At 43.6% G+C, this 25,040-nt stretch overlaps 1 protein-coding gene across 1 annotated transcript in view; it reads left to right on the top strand.

The window, feature by feature from the left end:
- The first annotated feature begins 323 nt into the window (after positions 1-323).
- LOC122935423 (anti-sigma-I factor RsgI-like) overlaps positions 324-25,040 on the top strand; it is a 30,785-nt gene continuing 6,068 nt past the window's right edge. The window contains exon 1 of the mRNA XM_044291192.1: positions 324-432. Coding sequence (XP_044147127.1) covers positions 324-432 — 109 coding nt within the window. The remainder of the gene's footprint in view (positions 433-25,040) is intronic.

Consider the following 25,040-nt stretch of genomic DNA (forward strand, 5'->3'; position numbering starts at 1 on the left):
ACTTTGCATCATGGAAGGAGGAAGTGACAACCTATCTGGATTACAAATGACTATGTGCCTTGTGGATTACAACTAATGACATTGTCTCCATGGATTACAATTATTTCCCTTGTATTACAAGAAACTTTTATTGCACTTAAAGTGACTGTCACGGTGGGGAGTGGGGGAAACCTCCCACTGTACAATGTTTATAAAGCCCATGCCACTAGGCCTGGAAGCCAGGATAAGGGAGCAGGTTACCTCCTATGCATCCCTAAATACAATCCCTGACCTCCTGATTGTATGAGCCAACCGTAGGACCCTAATAACCATCCCTGGTAATAATGTCAGGACTAGAAGACCTGTTCATCCAAGACACAGATGAACTCGAATGTCCAGCAAGCCTAGCAACAAGGAAAGGAACAGAGAGCAAGCATAAACACATAACGGCAGGTAAGAGCCCAGCGCAAACTACAGGCACTGGAACAACCACCACTTACCTGCCACAACAACTGGGTGTAACAACTACAGCTTGCTGACTTGTGGTTCACCCCTCCGGGAAACCATGGAGCCCACTTCCACAGGTACAGACAGACAGGGGAAATGTCAAACAACCATGCTGGAGTACAAACACCAAATAGACCAGACATGGAACACCAAATGACATACAACAAACACCCTGTACATAAACCCACACCAAACATCATAAACAGGTGAGGAAGGGTAAGGGGACACGGGGAAACATCGGGATGACATTGACAAAGAACTTGATATTCCACAAGGAGGCCCTCACGGACAGGTGACACATCCAGAGAGGAGCAAAGCTCCTACTCATACAAAGGCAGACATACAACTAACCTCAAGGAGAGGCATGAGGCCACACCCAGCACCTTTAACCCAAAACAAACCAAAATGGGAATAAACACCAGTCTTAACCCTTTGGCTACCGGAGGTTTTTTCATTTTTGCATTTTCATTTTTCTTCCCTATTTTTCGTGAGTAACTTCTTTATATTTCCAGTCACATATCTGTATGAGGGTTTATTTTTTTGCGAGGTAAGTTGTACTTTCTAATGCCACCATTACTTATGGCATAAAATGTAGTGGGAAGCAGGAAAAAAATCCAAATGGGGTGGAATTGGAAAAAATAACACAATCCCTCCACTGTTTTACGGGTTTTGTTTCCACGGCAAAACTGACCTATGCCCTTCATTCTCTGGGTCAGATCGATTACAACTATCGCCTATATGTATATATATATTTTTTTTACATCACCATAAATTTACATCACCATATTCTGACCCCCATAACCTTTTTATACTTATGTCTACTGAGCTGTTTAGGGGCAATCCAAAGTTTTTAAATGATACCACTTTGGAGTGTGCGTGACTTTTTTATCACATTTTATTTCATTTTTTTGGGTAAGAGAAGCAATGAAAAAATGGCAAAACGGCCATTTTTTCCCTTTTTTCCGTTACGCCATTAGCCATAATGGATTTTTTATTTTATTTTTTATAGTATGGGCGTTTTCGGTCGTGGTGGTACCCAGGATGTTTATATTTATTGTTATTTAATTTTTTTTTTATTATACAGAAAGGGGGGTGATTATTTCTAAGGATAGAAAGTTTAAATGTTTTTTAATTTTTCATTTTGACCTCAGGAATTTTAAAATTGACAATTTCTTTGCATTTTGCTCATTTCTTATGTTGGACTGCCATCTGGTGGCCAAAATAAGAATTGAAGCATTAATGCTCAGAATCTTTTCATAGAGACTCAGAGCATTCAGTGCAAGTACTGAAGTCCTGATTGGCCGTACAGGGCTTCAGTACTAAGGGGTTTTTGCGCATTTAGGTGCCGTGATCTCACTTGATCACAGCATCTAAAGCATGCAATTACCGCGATCGGCATTATTGCCGGTTGCGGTTTTTAGCTGAAGGTCTCTGCTGGCCTGCACGCGCGAGCGTCATGCTTGCACTGCGCTACCAGCGCCATACATGTACGGCGCTGGTAGCAAAAGGGTTAAAGGGGAAGTGTAAAATCATTCTAACAACACATTGCCACCAGCAACAAGCATGCACGGCAAAAGTGTCACGGTCAAGGGCGTAGCTATAGGGGGTGCACAGGTAGCAGTTGCTACCGGGCCCAAGAGCCTGAGGGAGCCCAATTGTGCCACATAAGAAGACACTGGTATTATAGAAAGTGCATGCTGGTCAAGTCATAACTCTGGCTGGAGGATCAAGAATTTGGCATGGGGTGGGGTGCTTGCCATTTACATTTTTGCCCCAGCCAGCACAAAGGCTATGTGCTTCCCTGCCCCCTGGCCACAAAGCACTGAGAGAAGGGGGGCCAAGCTGAACTCTTGCACCAGGTCCTTTAGCTATGCCCCTCGTCATGGTCCACTACCACCAGGCCATGACAGCCGTGACACTCCCTCCCCTCAAAGCCCTCCCCAAAACATAACGGGGAAAAAAGGTGGAACACCCAACACCAAGGGGAAAAAAAAGTGAAGATCAGTGTCAGTACATCACCCTGAACTGCCGCCAGCATGCCTTAACCACTGACTAGAAACCAGGCAGCCAGCCAACAAGCAGTCAGGAGAAACTCAGACTCAGTTCACACTCAGGGCCGCTGCCAGCAAGCATTCCCCAACCAGCACGCAGCCAGTACACCAAAAGAATGCAACCAGCAACATGGCACAAGAGCAAGGAACCACTGAGAAATGGACGAGGGGGGCTAACACTAGTGACAGTTTACAACAACGCAAACAGTAACCGAGAACCGCACAGTTAACCGAAACTCCCCTTTCGCCCTCCCTCCGGAGGAAAAGCATGAATGCCCAAAACGTGAGGCAATCCATGCTGCACCCACTTCCGCAGGGAAGAAACACCTGGGGAGCCATTTTTGAACATACTGTCACGGTGGGGAGTGGGGAAAAACGCCCCACTGCACAATGTCTATATAGACCAAGCCACTAGGCCTGGAAGCCAGGATAAGGGAGCAGGTCACCTCCTATGCAAATACAATCCCTGACCTCCTGACTGTATGAGCCAACCCTGATGGCTCATACCCGGAACGTAGGACCCTAATAACCCTAGAGATCCCTGGTAATAATGTCAGGACTAGGAGAAGACCTGTTCATCCAAGACACGGATAAACATAGAAACATAGAATGTGTCGGCAGATAATAACCATTTGGCCCATCTAGTCTGCCCAATATACTAAATACTATGGATAGCCCCTGGCCCTATCTTATATGAAGGATGGCCTTATGCCTATCCCATGCATGCTTAAACTCCTCCACTGTATTTGCAGCTACCACTTCTGCAGGAAGGCTATTCCATGCATCCACTACTCTCTCAGTAAAGTAATACTTCCTGATATTACTTTTAAACCTTTGCCCCTCTAATTTAAAACTATGTCCTCTTGTAGCAGTTTTTCTTCTTTTAAATATTCTCTCCTCTTTTACCTTGTTGATTCCCTTTATGTATTTAAAAGTTTCTATCATATCCCCTCTGTCTCGTCTTTCTTCCAAGCTATACATGTTAAGGTCCTTTAATATTTCCTGGTAAGTTTTATCCTGCAATCCATGTACCAGTTTAGTAGCTCTTCTCTGAACTCTCTCCAAAGTATCAATATCCTTCTGGAGATATGGTCTCCAGTACTGAGCACAATACTCCAAATGAGGTCTCACTAGTGCTCTGTAGAGCGGCATGAGCACCTCCCTCTTTCTACTGGTAATTCCTCTCCCTATACACCCAAGCATTCTGCTAGAATTTCCTGCTGCTCTATGACATTGTCTGCCTACCTTTAAGTCTTCTGAAATAATGATCCCTAAATCCCTTTCCTCAGATACTGAGGTTAGGACTGTATCACTGATTTTATATTCTGCTCTTGGGTTTTTACGTCCCAGGTGCATTATCTTGCACTTATCAACATTAAATTTTAGTTGCCAGATTTTTGACCATTCCTCTAGTTTTCCTAAGTCCTTTTCCATTTGGTGTATCCCTCCAGGAACATCAACCCTGTTACAAATCTTTGTGTCATCAGCAAAAAGACACACCTTACCATTGAGGCCTTCTGCAATTTCGCTGATAAAGATATTAAACAATATGGGTCCCAGAACAGATCCCTGAGGTACCCCACTGGTAACAAGACCTTGGTCTGAATATACTCCATTGACTACAACCCTCTGTTGCCTGTCCCTCAGCCACTGCCTAATCCATTCAACAATATGGGAGTCCAAGCCCAAAGACTGCACTTTATTTATAAGCCTTCTATGTGGGACAGTATCAAAAGCCTTACTAAAGTCTAGATAAGCGATGTCTACTGCACCTCCTCCATCTATTATTTTAGTCACCCAATCAAAAAAATCAATAAGATTAGTTTGACATGATCTCCCTGAAGTAAACCCATGCTGTTTTTCATCTTTCAATCCATGGGATTTTAGATGTTCCACAATCCTCTCCTTAAGTATGGTTTCCATTAATTTCCCCACTATTGATGTCAGGCTTACTGGCCTATAGTTGCCCGATTCCTCCCTACTACCTTTCTTGTGAATGGGCACAACATTTGCTAATTTCCAATCCTCTCGGGGACGACTCCTGTTGCCAGTGATTGGTTAAATAAATCTGTTAATGGTTTTGCTAGTTCACCGCTGAGCTCTTTTAATAGCTTTGGGTGTATCCCATCAGGCCCCTGTGACTTATTTGTATTAATTTTAGACAGTTGACTTAGAACCTCTTCCTCTGTAAAGACACATGCATCAAAAGATTCATTAGTCTTCTTTCCTAACTGAGGTCCTTCTCCTTCATTTTCCTTTGTAAAAACTGAACAGAAGTATTCATTGAGGCAGTCAGCTAGTTCTTTATCTTCTTCCATATACCTTCCTTCTTTTGTTTTTAATTTGGTAATTCCTTGTTTTAGTTTCCTTTTTTCATTTATGTATCTGAAGAATGCCTTATCGCCTTTTTTCCCCTGACTGAGCTAATTTCTCTTCTGCCTGTGCTTTAGAAGCTCTTATAACTTGTTTGGCCTCTCTCTGCTTAATCTTATAAATTTGTCTGTCATCCTCTTTTTTTTTTTTTTTTTTTATAATTCCTAAATGCTATCTTTTTGTTTTTAATGATTTTGGCCACTTCTGCTGAGTACCACAGTGGTCTCTTCCTTTATTTGCTTTTACTGACAAGCCTAATGCAATTTTCTGTTGCCTTCAATAGTGCCACTTTTAAGTAGTCCCATTTCTCCTGGACTCCAATGAAACTGTTCCAGTCTGATAGGGACTCGTGTACCACTAATCTAATTTTAGAAAAGTCAGTTTTTCTAAAATCTAAAACTTTTGTTTTTGTGTGGTGTGACTCAGTCACTGTACTTATAGTAAACCACACTGCCTGGTGATCACTAGATCCCAAGCTTTCCCCTACAGTAATATCAGATACCAAATTCCCATTTGTGAATACTAAATTTAAAATGACCTCCTTCCGGGTTGGCTCCTCCACTACTTGCTGTAGAGATAATCCCAGTAGGGAATTTAGAATATCTGTACTCCTGGCAGAACTAGCTATTTTGGTTTTCCAGTTTACATCTGGAAGATTGAAGTCTCCCATAATGATAACTTCCCCCTTCAATGTCATTTTAGCTATTTCCTCAACTAGTAGATCATCTAATTCTTTGACTTGGCTAGGTGGTCTATATATCACACCTACACGAGTTACTTTATGATTATCAAGCTGCAAGGTAACCCAAACTGACTAAATTGTTCTCGCTAACTTGTATCAAATTAGATTTTATGCTATCTTTCACATACAGGGCCACCCCTCCCCCTTCTTGCCTTCTCTGTCTTTCCTGTATAGAGAGAACCCTGGTATTGATATATCCCAGTCATTACTCCCCTTGAACCATGTCTCAGTAACAGCCACTACATCTATATTCTCAGATGCCATTATAGCCTCAAGTTCATTGAGCTTATTCCCTAGACTGCGAGCATTTGTAGACAAGACTCTGAGCTTGTCATTTCTTAACCTTTGTGACACTGGCCTCTTCTGGCATTGTTCCGGGGGGCAGTCGGACTGCTGGATTATCACTCTTTTGCCCCCCTTTCCTAGTTTAAATGCTTCTTAGCAAATACTTGGAACTGTTCACCGAGGACATTCGTTCCCTTGAGAGAAAGATGCAAACCATCTTTCTTGTACAGTTCTTTTCCATTCCAACAAGAGCTAACATGAGACAAAGCCAAACCCTTGGTTCAGACACCATTCACCAAGCCATACATTGAATTCCTTAATGCGCATCTTCCTGTCATGCTGAAGGTTATGCACAGGCAAAACTGCAGAGAATGAAACAGTTGATGCAACCTCCCGTATATCCTTTCCAAGTGTGTGAAAAGCTTCTTTCACCTTTGAAACCTCATTGCAAGCCGACGTTTTCCCGTAGCCTTCCTCACCTGTTTATGATGTTTGGTGTGGGTTTATGTACAGGGTGTTTGTTGTATGTCATTTGGTGTTCCATGTCTGGAACACCAAATGACATACATGTGTCTCATGTTAGCAGGCCTAGCAACAAGGAAAGGAACAGAGAGCAAGCATGAACACATAACGGCAGTTAAGAGCCCAGCGCAAACGACTCGCACTGGAACAACCACCACTTACCTGCCACAATGACTGGGTGGAACAACTACAGCTTGCTGACTTGTTGTTCACCCCTCCGGGAAACCATGGAGCCTACTTCCGCAGGCACAGACAGACAGGGGAAATGTCAAACAACCATGCTGGACTACAAACACCAAATAGACCAGACATGGAACACCAAATGACATACAACAAATACCCTGTACATAAACCCACACCAAACATCATAAACAGGTGAGGAAGGCTAAGGGGACACGGGGAAACATCGGGATGACATTGCCAAAGATCTTGATGCTGCACAAGGAGGCCCTCACGGACAGGTGACACATCCAGAGAGGAGCAAAGCTCCTACTCATACAAAGGCAAACATACAACTAACCTCAAGCTCCAGTATAAGAAGATCCATGAGGCCAAACCCAGCTCCACCTTGCACACACCTTTAACCCAAAACAAATGAAAATGGGAAGGTACACCAGCCTTAAAAGGGGAAGTGTAAAATCATGCTAACAACACATTGCGACCAGCAACAAGCATGCACGGCAAACGTGTCGCGATCTACTACTACCAGACCATGACAGCCGTGACAGTGACAGTGTAATGAACTTTGTCTTCAGGGACAGAAGATAAGAGACTCTAAAGTGATTTATTTGCACTACTTTATTGAACTATCTATTTGCATTATTAAAAATGTGCCTGCTATATTTTGCACTAACCGTTTTACTTTTCAGCAACGTTCAAGAAATGTGCATATTGTATGCATTCTTTTACAGGTGCCGCAATATGTTTTATTATGCACTTATTGTCCAACTTATTCATCTCACCATCTTAGCCATATGGTCAGCACCTTACTTTGTTGCTCACAATGGACTGCCTCTTAGTGCGTCTGGTATGTTCCAAGCATGTCCTATATTTTATCGCTCAATAATGTTTGCCTCTGAGTACAATTTGAACTAATGGTTCTAAACCAAGTGGTATTGTGCTAAGTTAAGCTAGTACATGTACAACTAATGGTTATAAACCAAGTGGTTATGTTCCAAGCAAACTAAACATCATTAAGGGTGATCAGCTGCTATTATCTCTGGCGTTGTAGGAGAAAATGTCTCTCCTCCCAAAGTACTGAATTATTGAAGTGTTTTAATGTTTGACCGGTCACTCCTCCTTGTTTGATGTGTCCTAAGGCTTTAGGCCTCGTCTTATAATAATATTTGCTACCTGTTTCAATCATCAAGGTGACAAAGCGTAAAGCATAAAGCATAATTAGACCTTGTTGCCAGAAGGGACCCCGGATATAGCCACCCTTCTATCTGTGGGCGTTTTCATTGCATAGTGGTGGGTTGATGGAGTGAAGTCACCCCTGTGCTTTCTTTGGTATTCATAGCCAGAATGTTCCGAAGTTAGTCTGTAATGATCGCTTAATGCACACTATATTGGTTCTCTGGTTATACCTGATAGGGAAACTGTTGTAGGACACCCTACTCATTTGGGCTGAGAGACCTGTTAGTAGCTGTTGCTAAACTTTATGTCTGTCTTTTAATGCAGCACCTTATCTAATTTTGATATCCTTAGAGCATATACATATATGTACCTCTACCCGGAGCACAAGTCAAGGGCGACTTGCCTCTTAAGTAAAGGGGAATGCCATTACCACTTCTTTTTGGCACCTTGCTACCATTTCCTATGTGCTAACGTATAACATCTAATGTATTTCATGTCATCACTTAATAATATGTATACTTATTCACAAAACTGTTATGTTCAAGTTTAATAACCTGGTCCACCAGCAGATGGTGGTCTGGAGAGGAACCTTCTGGTTCCTTCCAGCCCTCTGTAGCTAGAGGGAGGAGTTCTGTGTTAGGGAGAAGTTAGTGAGAAGTTTAGCCTTCCCCTCCTTGGGGACAGGTTGTGTTCTAGTCCACCCTACTTAGGGAGAGGTTGTGTGCTGGCTAGCAGAGCACTGTCTGCTCTGCTAGGCCCAGAGGCCCTGCCTCTGAATTCTACATGGTTGCTTGTCCCCACCTGGGCTTGCATTGCCTTCACCCAAGCTGAGCCGAAGCTTGAGGTACTCTAAAGCCAGGACGAGAAGTTCCTAGGACAATAAGTAAGAGACAAACTATAGCTAACTTAAGTTTCAGCAGAAGAGGAAGAGTTTCCTATTTATCCAGCAAAGCATAGCAGAGCTGAGAGAGCTACCGCATATAAGAGCTGAGATTGTTGCAGAGAAGTATTTGCCTGCCACAGTTAAGCCAATACCTACTGATGACCAAGATATCATTTGGAAGCTGTTTGGATTAACAATTTATTCCAAGTAAAAGCAACTGTTCAATGTTACTACAAAGTCTGAACTCCATTTATTCCACTTGTTCATCATCCAAGTTCACCTACCCTTTTTGCACTGCTTCGGACCACATCATGTCTGGGATCCACAGATATCCAAGTAGGAACACCGTGACATGTGTACATAACATCTACAGAGACTGTAGGCCACCCTGCGCCACTCTGGCAATCCTACCTCTGGGTATCAACATTACCATCTACAAAGGGAGCCTTGAGCTTCCGCTGCTTAACCGCAGCTGGTGTCACGTTTACTTGCTCTATAAGAGGGACATATTTCGTAGAAACCTCTTAAGGGGCAAGGGATACCGCAGATGCTGAACCCATGGGCCCGTTGCAGATGACCTGTTGTTGACTTTGAGGCTACATTGACATAACAGTAAATGAGTGAACCCCAGCATAAGGTGGAGTTTTTTTATGCCCAAAAATTATTTTCATCCACTTGCACATGCAGAGGCTTGATGCTGAAGGACCTGAACTCCCAGCATGATGCTGTCACCTAGAAACACCAGTCTTTCAGCATCAAGAGAAGATTGACTGCCTCTGCAAAGGCAAGTGGATGAGTGTATTTTTTATTTATTTAACCTCTAAAAGGCCATTTTTCACTAGTGTAACAGTTTTTAACAGCCATTAAACGAGTGTCGGTAAATTATTTCAATGGGGTCAGTCTGGCCATGAAAATAGCAAAAAATAGCACGCCTTATTGTTTGACAGACACTATTCATTGGCAATTAAATAAGGCGATGTGAATAGTCCCTTTGATTTCAATTTGCTCTAAAACGAGGCGTGTGATGGCTGTTACAAAAATAGCTGTTTTTCACTGTTGTACGACTGTAGCCTTACTAAACCCCGATCGCTCTTCCTAATCTATTCTAAAATATTAAAGCCCCTTTTCCCATTTATCATACTTATAATAAACTAACATAATTGGTATTGTCGAGTCTATAATGACCCAATTTATTAAAATATCCCATTATTAAACTTGTATAGTGAATGTTGTGGAAAAAAAAAAACAGTCTGGCTTCTATGAGCTTAACTTCTTTCTGCCTTTCCAGACTTTTCATCTGTTGGCGCTGTGCTTCCATTTCAGCTTCCATTTGATGGCGCTGTGCTTCCGTTTGATAGCGCTGTGCCTTGATGTCAGCTTCCATCTAAATTTCTGCTCTCTTGACAGCAAGTTGTTCAGCAAATTCCTTTCTTAAGGCTGAAGTACTTGCAGACTCTGATACGTGGGTGGCACTTCTGCTAGCGAAGGAAGTTACACTTGAGATTGTGGTTCCACCTAAGGACCTAGCATAGCCTCTCATAAAAAGCTCATTCATTCTACTTCTTGCTTTAACTTCATCATAGTTTTCTGCAGATGATAGTTCTCTCACAAGCTTTACCAAATATTTAGTGACCACGGTACATGTGTCCATGTTTCTGGGAAGGTGTCGTAGACGACCACAGGTTGACATATGCTGCCATAAGCTCTGATTCAGATTTTTCTACCATCTCTACCATATCACTCAAGTTCCCTTTTATACTTATTTCAGCTTTCTATGAAGGTCTTTAATGTATCATTTCCAGTTATCATACATTCTGGCAAACTTTTTTCCTTTCAGTGCTGCTTCTTGCTCCAAATTTTCCAGCATCTTTGGGGTCAGTTTTCTGGCATGTGATAAACGTCTTAGTTCATTTGTTTGGACTAGATTTGTTTGCAGCACGACTAATGCTTGTTCTTCACCTTCTATCCTATCTATCTTTGTATCCTCTAACAGTGGCATGGTAGGAATAGGCTCAGACATTTTACTCTAACCATTAGGATACCAGCACCATACATGTACGGCGCATAAATGCGGGACAGAAATCCCAGCGCAGTACAGGTCAGAGGCAGGGGTGGCTGTCACTGATAGCCGGACCCCTGCTGTATGCTCTAGCATCGGTGAAAACACTGATGCCAGCGCAATAACCTTTGCACGGCCGCAGTCAGTGCTGTCCGCGGCACGTGCGGTATCCTCACTGGTGCCGGTGTCCATGGGGTCCCTGCGCTGCTGTGACGGGGACCCTGTGGCAGGGAAGGCAGCCCGATGCCTTCCTTAGGCATCGTGGCTGCCTTCCTGGAGAGCCTGTGAGATCCAGCCCCCTGATCTCACAGGCAAGCAGGCTGTAAGTGTATTACAATCTGTAATACACTTACAGCCAATGCATTACAATACAGAAGTATTGTAATGCATTGTAAAAGGGATCAGACCCCCAAAAGTTGAAGTCCCAAAGTGGGACAAAAATAGTAAAAAAAAAAAGTAAAAAAAATAAATAAATTTCAATAAAACTATTTTTAAGTTTGAAGTAAAAAAAAAAAAGTGTCCTTTTCCCAAAATAAATAAAATTTTTTTTGTTGTAAAAGATAGGGAAAAAAAAGAAAAGTAGGCATATTAGTTATCGCCTCATCCGTATCAGCTCTATAAAAATATCACATGATCTAACCAATTAGGTGAACAGCGTCAAAAAGTAAAATAAAAACTATGCTAAAAAATTTTTGGGTCATCTTACAGCACTAAAAGTGCAACAGCAATCGATCAAAAAGGTGTATGCACCCCAAAATAGTACCAATCTGTCACCTCATCACGCAAAAAATGAGCCCCTACAATCACCCAAAAAATAAAAAAAACTATGGCTCTCAGACTATGAAGACACTAAAACATGATTTTTTTTGTTTCAAAAATGCTTTTATTGTGTTAAAGTGCGTCCGTTACAACCTGCTCTATAAAAATACCACATGACCTAACCCCTCAGGTGAACACTCTAAAAAAATATATATATAAAAACGATGTCAAAAAAGCCATTTGTTGTCACCTTACATCACAAAAAGTGTAATCGCAAGCGATCAAAATGTCATATGCACCCCAAAATAGTACCAATCAAACCGTCATCTTATCCTGTAAAAAATAAGCCCCTACATAAGACAGTCGCCCAAAAAAAATAATCTAAAAACAAACAACCAAAAAAGTAGTCATATTTGGTATTGTCGTGTCCATAACAACCTGCTCCATAAAAATAGCACATGATCTAACCTGTCAGATGAACACTGTAAATAACAAAAAATAAAAACAGTGCCAAAACAGCTATTTTTTGTTACCTTGCCTTCACAAAAAGTGTAATATAGAGCAACCAAAAATCATATGTTCCCTAGAATAGTACCAACAGAACTGCCACCTTATTCCGTTGTTTCCAAAATGGGGTCTCTTTATGGAGTTTCTACTCTAGGGGTGCATCAGGGGGTCTTCAAATGTGACATGGCAGCTTAAAATTATCCCAGTGAAATCTGCTTTCCAAAAACCATAATGCGTTCCTTTCCTTCTGCGCCCTGCCGTCTGCCCGTACAGCAGTTTACGACCACATATGGGGTGTTTCTGTAAACTACAGAATCAGGGCAATAAATATTGAGTTTTGTTTGGCTTTTAACCCTTGCTTTGTTAGTGGAAGAAAATTGATTAAAATGGAAAATCTGTCAAAAAAGTGAAAATCTGAAATTTCATCTCTATTTTCCATTAAGTCTTGTGGAACACCTAAAGGGTTAAAGTTTGTAAAATCATTTTTAAATACCTTGAGGGGTGTATTTTCTAAAATGGCGTCACTTTTTTGGAGTTTCTACTATAGGGGTGTATCAGTGGGATTTCAAATGTGACATGGTAGCTTAAAATTATCCCAGTGAAATCTGCTTTCCAAAAACCATATGGCGTTCCTTTCCTTCTGCGCCCTGCCATCTGCCTGTACAGCAGTTTACGACAACATATGGGGTGTTTCTAAAATGGGGCCATTTTTGGGTAGTTTCTATTATGTAAGCCTCACAAAGTGACTCCAGACCTGAATTGGTCTTTAAAAAGTGGGTTTTGGAAATTTTCTGGAAAATTTCAAGATTTGCTTTTAAAATTCTAAGCCTTCTAACATCCCCAAAAAATAAAATGGCATTCACAAAATTATCTAAACATGAAGTAGACATATGGGCAATAAAAGTAGTAACTTTTTTTGGAGTTATTACTATCTATTATAAAAGTATGGAAATTGAAATTTGGAAATTTTTCTAAATTTTTAGTAATTTTGGTATTTTTTTTATAAATAAAAATGAAATTTTTTTACTTAATTTTACCACTGTCATGAAGTACAATATGTGATGAGAAAACAGTCTCAGAATGGCCTGGATAAGTAAAAGTGTTTTAAAGTTATTACCACAAGTGACACGTGTCAGATTTGCAAAAATCGGCCTGGGATTTAAGGTGAAAAGTGGCTCGGTAGTGAAGGGGTTAAATGCTATAACAATCAATACAAATAATAAGATGCCTTTCACTTTAAATGCAATATTGACAAATGCTAAAATAAATGACTTTCACTTTAAATGTAACAGCAATAAATGCAGGCAATAAATGACTTTCACTTTAAATACTTTAGAGTCCATATTCTACAAACTGTCCTTTGTTTTAAAGTCTCTTATTTATGAACACAAAAAATGTCTCTTTATGCCAAAGCCTATATGCAATGATAAGTAATAAAAGGAAAGCTCTGACCTTATTCTGAAAAGCAGGATACTGCGATCTGAAGGTTGCTGGAACAAATGTCTGTTTTAAAGAAGATGCGTCTTTTCGTGATGTGATGCTCTGCGCTGACTTGTGATGCTCTGTGCAGACTTGCGATGCGCTGACTTGTATACGCTGCTTGCTATTCTTTGTGCTGACTTGCGATGCGCTGGCTTGGATACGCTGTGCAGGCTTTGGGCCTAGAGGCGGGAAACTAGCTGGCTGCAGAACGTGGCCTCTTCGTGGATAGCGATGCGGGCACTCTAGCTCTGGACTTTGGCCTCACCATGTGTCTCTTTCTCTCTCTAGGGATCGCAGGAGGGTTGGCGCTCTTTCTCTGACTATTTTGCCTTTGCCATTCTGCCACTTTAAGAGTCAGCTGCAGTTTGACTAATGCACACGTTCTGTAGCCTCCCTGGTAGCTCCGCTGAGGGGTCTTTGCTTGCTCACTCAGGGAACATTTGCTGCGCGGCGGTATATGCTGGCACTCAGCTGCTCTAATGCGCTCTTTTCTGTGCAAGTTGAGGGGTGCTTTTGCTTCGCCCTCTGAGGGTAATAGTTCCACTGTGGCAGGCGCAGTATGAAGTGTCTTTTGCGCTGTGGCATTAGAAGAATTTTAATATCTCTGTCTATTACTCTGTAATTCCTCTAGCGCCATTCTATGGAAACAGTAGGTTTAAAGAGCACACCAAATGCTTGAAATAACTTTTTTATTAACTTCAACTTTTCTTCATATATAACAAATAGCAGCAGATAGTCCATGTACAAAACATGTGTTGAATAAAGTAGGAATAAATGGTAGTATGCATAAGATGGTGGTTCAACTGTTCAATCTTGTCATTCAACATAAATGGTGGATATATTTCTCTCTTGAGTATCTGTATTCTCACTTTAAGTTATTTAAGCACTTTATGATCTCTCTGAGAGGTATATCTGAGGTTTAACCAATAGTTCACTTGCTCTACTTGGTTTGCCGTTTGCTCTATACAATTGTTTTGAGCAGTTTGCAATTTGCTTTCTAAGGCTCAGTATGATCTGGTATGAGCAGTTTGTTTGCAAGTTGTTTGGTGGAACTGTAAAATACACATAACTGTTCAGTATACAGTTCTAGTCACTACATTAACAATAGGAAGATATATATAACTGTTCTAAATACCTATTTTGGCCTCTTGTTCCCATAAAACTGAACTCTGACTGGAACTGTGTGTCTTTTCATCACCGTACCCCTCACTCTGGCACACATATAGAGTCCAGTGGAACTGCCTTCACCTTATAGGAATCTATTGCTCATATTACTTAGTTGCTGAGCTCCATCTAGTGTCATTAGTTACTACACCTGCCTCCCTCTTTCATCCTTAAAGGGGTTATCCACTTTGTTTTAATATTTCTTACCTATCCTCAGAATAGGTCATCAATATTACATATTTTCAGTTGTTTCACACTTGTTTGTTATGTATATAATTCCACATGTGTTAATTCATAGTTTTGATGCCTTCAGTGTGAATCTACAATTTTCATAGTCATGAAAATAAAGAAAACTCTTTGAATGAGAAGGTGTGTCCAAACTTTTGGTCTGTACTGTATATAACGACTAAAAATGCTTAAGCAACTATACAGCAATATACAGTTTTAGCAAAGGATATTCGGTACTGTTTTTCCAGACCCCTTTAATTTTCTTTAGGAATATCAGATTCTTAAGGACTCCAGACCCCTTTTTTTCTTTTGGAATATCAGATTCCTGGGAGACGCTACAGAAGCGCTTACCGGGTTCAAATAATCCACTCTTACAGTATAGGGTAGTAATAATATATATAAAAAATATAGAATCAATTACCCGATACTGTTTTTGGCGGATCCCACTTCTGACACCAAACTGTTAGCGTCTTTTCTTCAGGCAGGTTTATGATGGTTATACGATGAGGCATCAGACCTGCAACCCAGTGAATATTTCCCTGTACAATGAATATCCGATTTGCTCTGGCCAGGAGATAAAGAAACAGCCCAGACTGAACTTGGGTTTTCAATATCTGAAATCTCTATTCCACAGCACATACTTATAGGGCATTGGGGGTGGGAGCATAGTGTGTGGCAAGGTACAATTGAAACAATACTGGTTTTCTAGGAGGCATTGGGCCACCAAACATAATGTGTGACAAGATACAAGTGAAACTTCGTTAAACAATACTGGTATCTGCTATATACAATACATGAAAGGGACAGAAATATTTTACATATTGACCAAGGTTGATCTAAATGCTAATAAGTTTAATGACTTGTCACAGGTTGCTGTCATTGTATGTGAGGTGTGATTTTAAATAGCCTTTTCTAAGGGAGGAGGGTGCTATTGTGTTCACCAACTGGCAAAGGGTGTACGATGTGCTAATTTGGGGTACTGTATGCCACAAGAGATGAGGCCTTGTATAATCTGTGATGTATCAATAGTAAAATTATGAGAAATCCCTTTCACTGACGCCAGAGTCACTACATTCCACAGTTAAGTTCAGAATAATCATCACCCAATAGATCTATAGCCAATTGTTTATCATTATTGAACAGGTGCAAATATCATTACAGGGCAAGCCTAAGCCGAATGAGCCACCTAGAGAAGTCATATATTGTTTCTTAAAATTCAGAGTCAAGGAAGACCTTCTTAGTAGTGCCCAAAGCCATGGCCCATACTCCTTGGACAAATGTTCTGTCACCTTTATCAAAATCTGGCTCCCACCACTCTTACTAAGAGAAGAATACTTAATCCTCTCACTGATGCCCCCCGTGAACTAAAAATCCTCTATCGCTGGCTATACCTCTTTGGATTGTCTACTACTACTATTGATGTTAAGTGAAATTCCATCTATACATTCCATCTATAATTCCAACTATACAGTTCACACATACAAGTAATATTAACAACCCACCCATCTGGTTCTATACTATCCCTAAGGTACGACAAGGGTTAACGGTGGCACTGCAGGGGTGTATGCAGGCCACCGACACAAATACAGCTACCCAGTAATGCATAGGGTTAATACCCTGCAAATGTAGTAACCAGGGTTAAAGCACAGCAGCAAAGCTCCTGGGGTGTCAGTGTCCACAGGGGGAAGGGGGGGGGGTGTTTGCTGGGTACTGTAAGGGTTAACCAGGGGTGGTCAAGGGTATCAGGGACACAGCAGGGGTTAAGGGGTATGGTAACCAGAATACCAGCAGGGGAGCTGGGGTACTGGCAGGGAAGGGGTTAAACATGGAAATCGGGTACAGGGTTTAACAAGGGGTGGAAGGCACAGCAAGGGTAATCAGAGGGTTAATCAGGGGTGGTAAATCAGGGGTTATGGGGTTAACAAGGGGATAATAGGGGTTTGGTTTAGGGGAATGGGTATGGTAACCAGAATACCAGCAGGGGAGCTGGGGGTTCTGGCAGGGAAGGGGTTAAGGCATGTGAGGTGGTGGGATAGGGAGATAGGGTAGGGTTAATGGTGGGATTGTGGTAGGGATCGTTGGTGGGATAGGGGATATTGTAGCAGGGGGTCAGGGAATAAGGGGGTGATACTCATGCTCGCGTCCAGGGGGTCTCCTCCTGAGCGCAGGATGCGATCTGCTCCTCTTCAGATAAAGGTCGGCTCGGCTAGTCCCTCCTGAGCGCCGGTTGCGCTCTCCTGCAGGATGGGGGGTCCGGTCGGGGGTCTCTATCCTTTCTGAGGGGGGGGGGCGCGGCACGGCTCTTTCTTCCAGAGCGCAGGAAGCGCTCGCCTTTCAGGTGTGGGTCCGGTTGGGGGGCCTCCTCTTCCAGGTGGGGGCCCTGACCCTAACTAACTTGAGTGCCGGGCCGCCCGCACTCCAGCGCCGCTCACCAGGGGGCGCGCGCACGCGCCCATCATCCACGTGGGCCGCCGCAGTGATATGACGTCACTGCGCCGGCCAGCACATCGGGGGCGCGCTGCAGGCAGTAGACTCCTTTGATCTCCCGTCTGCAGCACCTAGCATTCCGGACAGTGCGCATAATAGGAGGAGGGGAGGCTTCTCCCCTTCTTCTATCATGCGTAATTATCTCCAGCGGCGCTGGAGATAATTACAACAAAGGGCTCAGATTCTGTTGAATCTGAGCTCTTTGTATCCATCAGGATGACCGGACCCTTGTCCGGTCATTCTGATGCAATTAGCCAGATTGCATCGGTTCGAATGCTTGGGGCACATTCACACTGATACATCTGGTTTCAGGTGTAGGAGGGGGGAATATATATAATATACATGCGTATGGATGCTTGGGGCACATCCATACACATGTATACATTAATACATATCTAAAGGGGGCACATTATTATATAAGGGGGCACAAGCCCCTACATTATAAGGGGGCACGGCTTCCAGGGGGATTATAGATAACAAGGGGCTGCAGTCATTTATAAGCATATATACACTAAGGGGGCACATATTTCCCACAGGGGCCACCATGAGCCCCTGGGGATCACCATGGGCAGACGTGCGCAGATGCTGGGCACATCTGCGCACATCATCCCATGATGCGGTGGTAATGTATACATATATACCATACATGCCCGCACGTGTTTGCAGGCATGCATGGATATATATGCATACGTCTCAACCCTTCCTCAACAACGTCACTGGCCCTGCGGTAAACAGCGAGAAGGCCGCGGCACTACTGCCAGCACCGCTGCCTTCTCAAACAGCTGATCGGCAGGGGTCCCGGGTGTCAGACCCCCGCCGATCAGATACTGAAGATCTATCCAGAGGATAGATCATCAATTTGAAAAAACTGCAGAACCCCTTTAACTAAATTGCCCAGAAAAAATTTCTGTTGGAGACTGAATGAGCTCATTCTTTGATTTCAAGCCACTATAAAAAATGTGGAGAACACACTGTTTGTGTTTTTCTCCCTTAATGACAATGACTAGACTAGCCTACAAAATATCTCAGAAGCCCATAAAGCCTTCATCCAAGGTAAACTGATCTCAATAGGTACACATCAAAAAAAGCAGAAATTTAAAACTGTCAAACTTGCTTTCGAGCATAAAGTTCCTTGAAGGTCCTAAAAAGTCAGTGGCAGATGCAAATCTGAAAGAATGGACTTCTCTTAGAACTGAGGTTAAGAACCTATTAAACTTGGAGAGTTCATCTCTCTTTCCAATACAAAAACTATGCACATGGTTATAAACCTACTAAATTTGCTAATTAAACAACGAAAACCTAAGGCGTAGAGCCATAGCATTTGGGCGGATCCTTATTAGATACCAGTTCCATTGAGAGACAATTATTTAGTAACATAGTATATAAGGCCGACATTTGTGCATCCAGTTTGGCCTGTTATCCTTTATGTAATATATGCTATTAGGCATTGAGCGTCACAAACGCACACTAACGGAGGACTTTTAGTCCTCTGTTTCTCTTTCCCAATTAACTGAGCAGCAAGCTAGTAGCCTATGTACCCCGTTCATAGAGGCATACATTTTAACAGCTCTCAAATCATCCCCCAAAACAAATGTCTAGGTCCCGATGGGCTAACCCCCTTCTATCATCAGTCTTCTGTACTGTTTCCCTAAAGATGGCAAAGACCGTTCCCAGTGTAGCAGCTATCAACCCGTTTCTCAGAGGTTCTGCAGTTCATTTAAACTGATGATCTATCATCTGGATAGATCATCAACATCTGATCGGTGGGGGTCCCGGGTCTCAGCTGTTTGAGAAGGCAGCGGCGCTCCAGGAGCATTGCGGCCTTTTCTCCGTAGTCAACTAGTATCACTTTTCAACTAGTATCACTGGCCTGGGAGCGGCTAAGCTCCATTCAAGTGAATGGGGCTTATCCCCGTCCAAGCCAGTTATACTAGTTGTGACGTCACTGGGCCTAAGGGAAACAGAGATAACGCCGCTGTGCACCTGGAATGCCGCTGCCTTCTCAAACTGCTGATCGGCAGGGGTCCCGTGTCTCGGACCCCCGTCGATCAGACACTGATGATCTATCCAGATGCCTGATTTGAGCCTGGAAGGAATTTCTTCCCCCTAAAATAGAGAAACGTTGCTTGTACCTCACAGGGTGCCTTTCTCTAGATCAACTTGCAGGATAACAGGCTGAACTGGATGGACGTACGTCTTTTTTTAGCCTTATAAACTATGTTACTATAGCAGAGACCATTTATAGGAGGCTCAAAAAGGAGGATCTGAGAGCCTAATACAACTTTTGGTCAAATGGGAGCGGGAAATACCTTCCACCCTCCACGACCTATGAACACTGTGTTACAATGGGGCTGGAATGCAGAGAAGATCCCACTACCCCAGCCAGAGCAGGCATATCTGGTACAGTATCTAGGATTGACTGGGACACCTGAGAGATCATAGCCCAGCATATGCAGCCAGTCTGGGTAGAGGGTGTGGAGGATGTTGGGCTACATGACTTGGGAGCCTCGGTCACATTGATCAAAGACATCTAGTAGAGGACAAATGTATTGTTCCCTCCAGCTGTGTGTTAGTGAAAGCGGCCAGAGGAGAATCTCTGAACATTCGGAGCACCTGACTACATCTAGACAGGGTTCACAGCCACTGACTGGTGGATGTAGGAGTAGTACAGCACCTGCTGGAGAATGTACTTCTGGGAAACAACTTAGGAGCAGATAGCGTTCGACCCCCACCACTGAAAAAATAAGAAGATCCACAACAACAGATTAAAAGCATACCAGGCCAGAGATACATGTGCAGTGGTTATATGCTGTCCATTTACTGATGCTGCAGAACCATTTACTGCACACCAAAGAAAAAGGTAGGGTGGGGCAAGTCACCTTGGGAAATCACCTCACCCCAGTCCAGTCAATTACGGGGGGAGTATTAGACTAGTACAGTCAGCTAATCTCTAACTAGCTGGGCTAAACCACTCTATCTGAGCATCAAGGTGGACACTGGGACAGCAAGGCTAATTCGGCATCTGCTGTATTGTGTCTCAACTCAGGTTCAGCAGATTATTCGTAAGGAAGTGGATGAAATGTTAAAACTGGGAGTGGTTATCCCCTCATGCAGTCCCTGGGCAGCCAGAGCAGTCCTTATCCTGAAAAAGGACCAGAGTACAAGGTTCTGCATGGACTACCTAAGGGTACTTTCACACTTGCGGCAAAGGATTCCGGCAGGGAGTTCCGTCGCTGGAACTGCCTGACGGGTGTGGCAATCCGGATGCAAATGGATGCATTTGTGAGACGGATCCGTAGATGTCATGCTTGCAGGTTGTCAGGAGCAGTGATGGCCAGTTTGCAGTGTTCGCCGACGAACACATGCGATCTGCCATCTTTATTCCCAAGTCCGGCGATGCAGAGGTAAGTCCTTACCTGTGCCTGCGCAGCGAGCCGCTCTGAAACACATGCAGTCATCGGGAGCAGGCAGTTCCGAGAACAAGTTCCGAGATTTGTGGTGCAGCCTGATGCATTAGACAGTGGGTTGGGAGCTTTTCTCAGTCAAGTAGACAGTATAGGGAAGGAACATGGTGTATCTCTCAAGGAAAATGTTAGAAAGTGAGAAAGCATACACCACCGTTGAGAAAGAATACCTGCCCATTGCCTGGGCACTTAAAAAACTGTTACCCTATGTGTACAAGAGCGAATGCTCCATACCAATGGACCACAATCCATTGAGCTGTCTACACAGGGTGGTGGGGGAGAAAGTGCAATTTCTACAGTGGAGGCTGGCATTGCAACTAGGGTTGAACAAATCGGGTTCGGATTGCTATATCCAAACCAGATTCCTTTAAAAACGATGTTAAGAATATGTGCTCTATCCTACTGTAAAATGTATGGCCTCCGCAGAGGTCATTCCGAAGTTTCAGCAAATATCACAATACTTAAGTCGTGTTTATTAGCATAAATTACTGTATCAAAATACGAGGCTGAACTCAGCTTCGTTAATGGGTTTACCAAAAACAAAAAAGTTGTGAGACTAACCGGATTTGTTTTTCTGAGGAGGTGAGTAGAGGCCTGGACAGAGAGACAACTGTGGATGTAGTGTTCTTGGATTTTACAAAGGCTTTCGATACTGTCCCTCATAGACGTTTTAATAGGTAATGTAAGGTCTATAGGCTTGAAAAGTATAGTTTATAATTGGATTGAAAACTGGCTGATGGCCTGTATCCAGAGAGTTGTGGTCAACGATTCCTATTCAGAATAGTCCTGGGTTATAAGTGGTGACCCCAAGGTTCAGTGCTGGGTCCTCTATTATTTAACTTATTAATGATATAGAGGATGGGATTAATATCACTGGTTCTATTTTTGCAGTTGACACCAAGCTATGTAGTAATATTGTCACGAGGTTGTCAAGAACCACGCCTGACTCCATTATACCCCGGGTCAGGAAGTCGCAGCGGTTGGCTGCGCGCTCTATGTAGAAAGATAGGGCTGTTTCTTTATGGTAGCTTTCTGGGTTTGCTTTGCAACCCTTTTTGGCTCACTCAGGGATCCGTAGCTCCTTCTCTTCAGCCGTTCCTTGTCCAGCACTCCCAACCTCCTTATATTCCCCTCTCCCACTTCTCTGGTTGCCAGATATAGAGCTTCCTGCCTGGACTCCTATACTGACCCACTGGAGTTGTGTTGCTGCGTTCCCTGGTTGTTGGTCCAGAACGTTACCCTCCGGATCCCTGTTGGGCCTTTGTGGTCTGCTGTTGTCGCCCACCTGGGTTTATGTGTTTGTCTGTATTGTCTGTCCTCTCCTTGGTGTTTTCCTCTTAGTGTCAGTGGTGCGGAATAGTGATCCCACCGCCCCGTTCACTACCTAGGGCTCATCTTAGGGAAAACCAGGGTTTAGGCACGTGATCGGCGTACGGGTGAGGAACCCGTCTAGGGACGTCAGGGCAGTCAGGTGCCAACCGCAAGGTGAGTCAGGGGTCACCACCTTTCCCTCTCCCTTGGGCAGGGCCTTCCCTTTTCCCTCCCTTTGCGTCACGCCGGTCATTACAATATGCAGTCTATGGAAGATGTCCAAAAACTACAAGCTGACCTGGATACTCTAGTGATTGGGCATCAATTTGGCAAATCTGGTTTAAAGTGGATAAATGTAAAGTTATGCATCAGGGTTGTAATAATCTATGTGCATCATATGTCCTAAGGGATGTAACATTGGGAGAGTCACTTGAAGAGAATGATCTGAGTGTACTTGTAGATCCAGTGGCGTAACTAGAGTGTTATGGGCCTCAGTGCAAACTGATGCTTCAGAACCATTTTCTGCCCCCCCCTCACAGTAGTTATGCCCAGATATGTGCCCCTCACAGTGGATATGCCCAGATATGTGCCCCTCACAGTGGATATGGCCAGATATGTGCCCCCTCACATTGGATATGGCCAGATATGTTCCCCCTCACAGTAGTTATGGCCAGATATGTGCCCCCTCACAGTAGTTATGGCCAGATATGTGCCCCCTCACAGTAGTTATGCCAGATTATGTGCCCCTCACAGTAGTTATGACCAAATATGTGCCCCCCTACAGTGGTTTTGCCAGATGATGTGCCCCTCACATTAAATATGCCCATGTCCCTCACAGTGGTTATGCCAGATTATGTGCCCCCCCTCACAGTAATTATGCCTTCATATGTGTCCTCTCATAGTTATGCCTTTATATGTACCCCCCTCACAGTAGTTATGCCAGATATGTGCCCCCCTACAGTGGCTATGCCAGATTATGTGCCCCTCACAGTGATTATGCCAGATTATGTGCCCCCTCATAGTTATGCCTTTATATGTGCCCCCCTCACAGTAGTTATGGCAGTAAGAGATGCCCACTTGAGCCCCCTCAGTCTAGTTGTTCCCATCAACCCCCCCCCCCTTCCCCTTTGCCCCCAGTCTGCAGTGTTAGGAAAAAAAAAAAAACATACCGTCTTCCCTGATGTTGCGCTGTCACACTCACATCGCGCTGCTGGCTGTACTGAAGGCAGTTTCCCGGGCCTTCAGAGCTCCTCCCACAGCCAGCAGCACGATGTGTGGCCAGCAGAGGGAGCGCTGGAGCTCCTGCTTCACTGATGATCTGGAGACAGCCCGGCAGTGACAAGAACTGCTAGGCCGAGTGTATGTTTCTAGTGAATGCGCGCGTCCGCCCTTTTCCCCCTCTGCGCAAACCTCCCCCACCTTGCCGCATATTAAACATGTAATGGAGCGCCCTGACGGGGCCCGGCATTGTCACTGTACTTCATGCCGGGCCCCGTCACAGCGCTTCATTACATGTTAGTACAGCGGGCCCCCTCCCCCCGCCGGGCCCGGTCGCAGTCGTGCCCCCCTGCGACAGCGATCGTTACGGCCCTGTGTAGATCATAGACTAAATAACAGCATACAATGTCAATCAGCTGCTTCTAAGGCCACCAGGATATTCTCATGCATTAAACGAGGCATGGACTCGCGGGGCAGGAATGTAATACTACCACTTTACAAAGCTTTGGCATGGCCTTATCTGTAAAATGTGTTGTGGATACCAGTCCATAGATAGGATATCCTAGAGCTGGAAAAAGTACAAAGGAAAGCGACTAAATGAATTACAATTATTTAGTCTTGAAAAAAGACGTCTAAAGGGGGATATGATTAACCTATATGAATATATAAATGGACTATACAAAAAATATGGTGAAAAACTGTTCCATGTAAAATCCCCTCAAAAGACAAGGGGGCACTGCCCCCGACTGGAGAATAAAATGTTCAAGAGTCAAAGCTTCTCTACTGTAAGAACGGTGAAGCTGTAGAATATAGACTTCCTCAGGACGTGGTCACAGCAGGAACAGTGGACAGTTTTAAAAAGAGCTTAGATAAATTCTGAAAAGTAAATAACATTAACGCTTATGAAAACATGTAAAAGTCTGGGTTTCAAACCCCTTTTCTAAAATTCACCCCCCCATCCCTTGGTTGAACTTGATGGACTTGTGTCTTTTTTTAACCATATTAACTTTGTAGCTAAGGAACATTAAAGGGAACCTGTCACCTCCCAAAACCATCCCAAGCCGCCCCTTTATCCCCTGCCCGGCGCGCTTCTCCACACATGCTTGAAGTCAAGGAAGCAGCGGCCTCCTTGCTTCGAGTCACGGTAACCAGCCCCCTTCCCTGCCCCTTCGCTATGACTGACAGCCGGCTGTTCGGCAAAGCCAGCCGAACTCTCGTGCATAAGCCCTGTCAATCACAGCAAAGGGGCAGGGAAAAGGGCGTGGTTACCGTGACTTGAAGCAAGGAGGCCGCTGCTTCCTTGACTTCAAGCATGTGTGGAGAAGCGCGCCGGGCAGGGGATTAAAGAACGTTTTCAGTACTTTTGCTGCATCTGCCTTCAGGAAGAAAGGCATCATCAGAAACACACTGCGGGCAACACGCAGGTACTGCTAGCGGCTTGGAATGATTTTGGGAGGTGACAGGTTCCCTTTAATCTTAACCTTTATTTTGTTTTCTCCAACAAGGGAACTTTTACTTCTAAGTTCTAAACTTTAAATGTTTTATTATTATGCTTTGGAATAACTATGTATAATTACATAACGATGTACCTCCATTATACCCTAACAGGGATTATCTCAGGTAAGCCATGGGATCCCTCAGAACAGTTAGCCCTGGCAATTAC

Source organism: Bufo gargarizans, chromosome 4 (assembly GCF_014858855.1).
Source record: "Bufo gargarizans isolate SCDJY-AF-19 chromosome 4, ASM1485885v1, whole genome shotgun sequence".
NCBI lineage: Eukaryota > Metazoa > Chordata > Amphibia > Anura > Bufonidae > Bufo > Bufo gargarizans.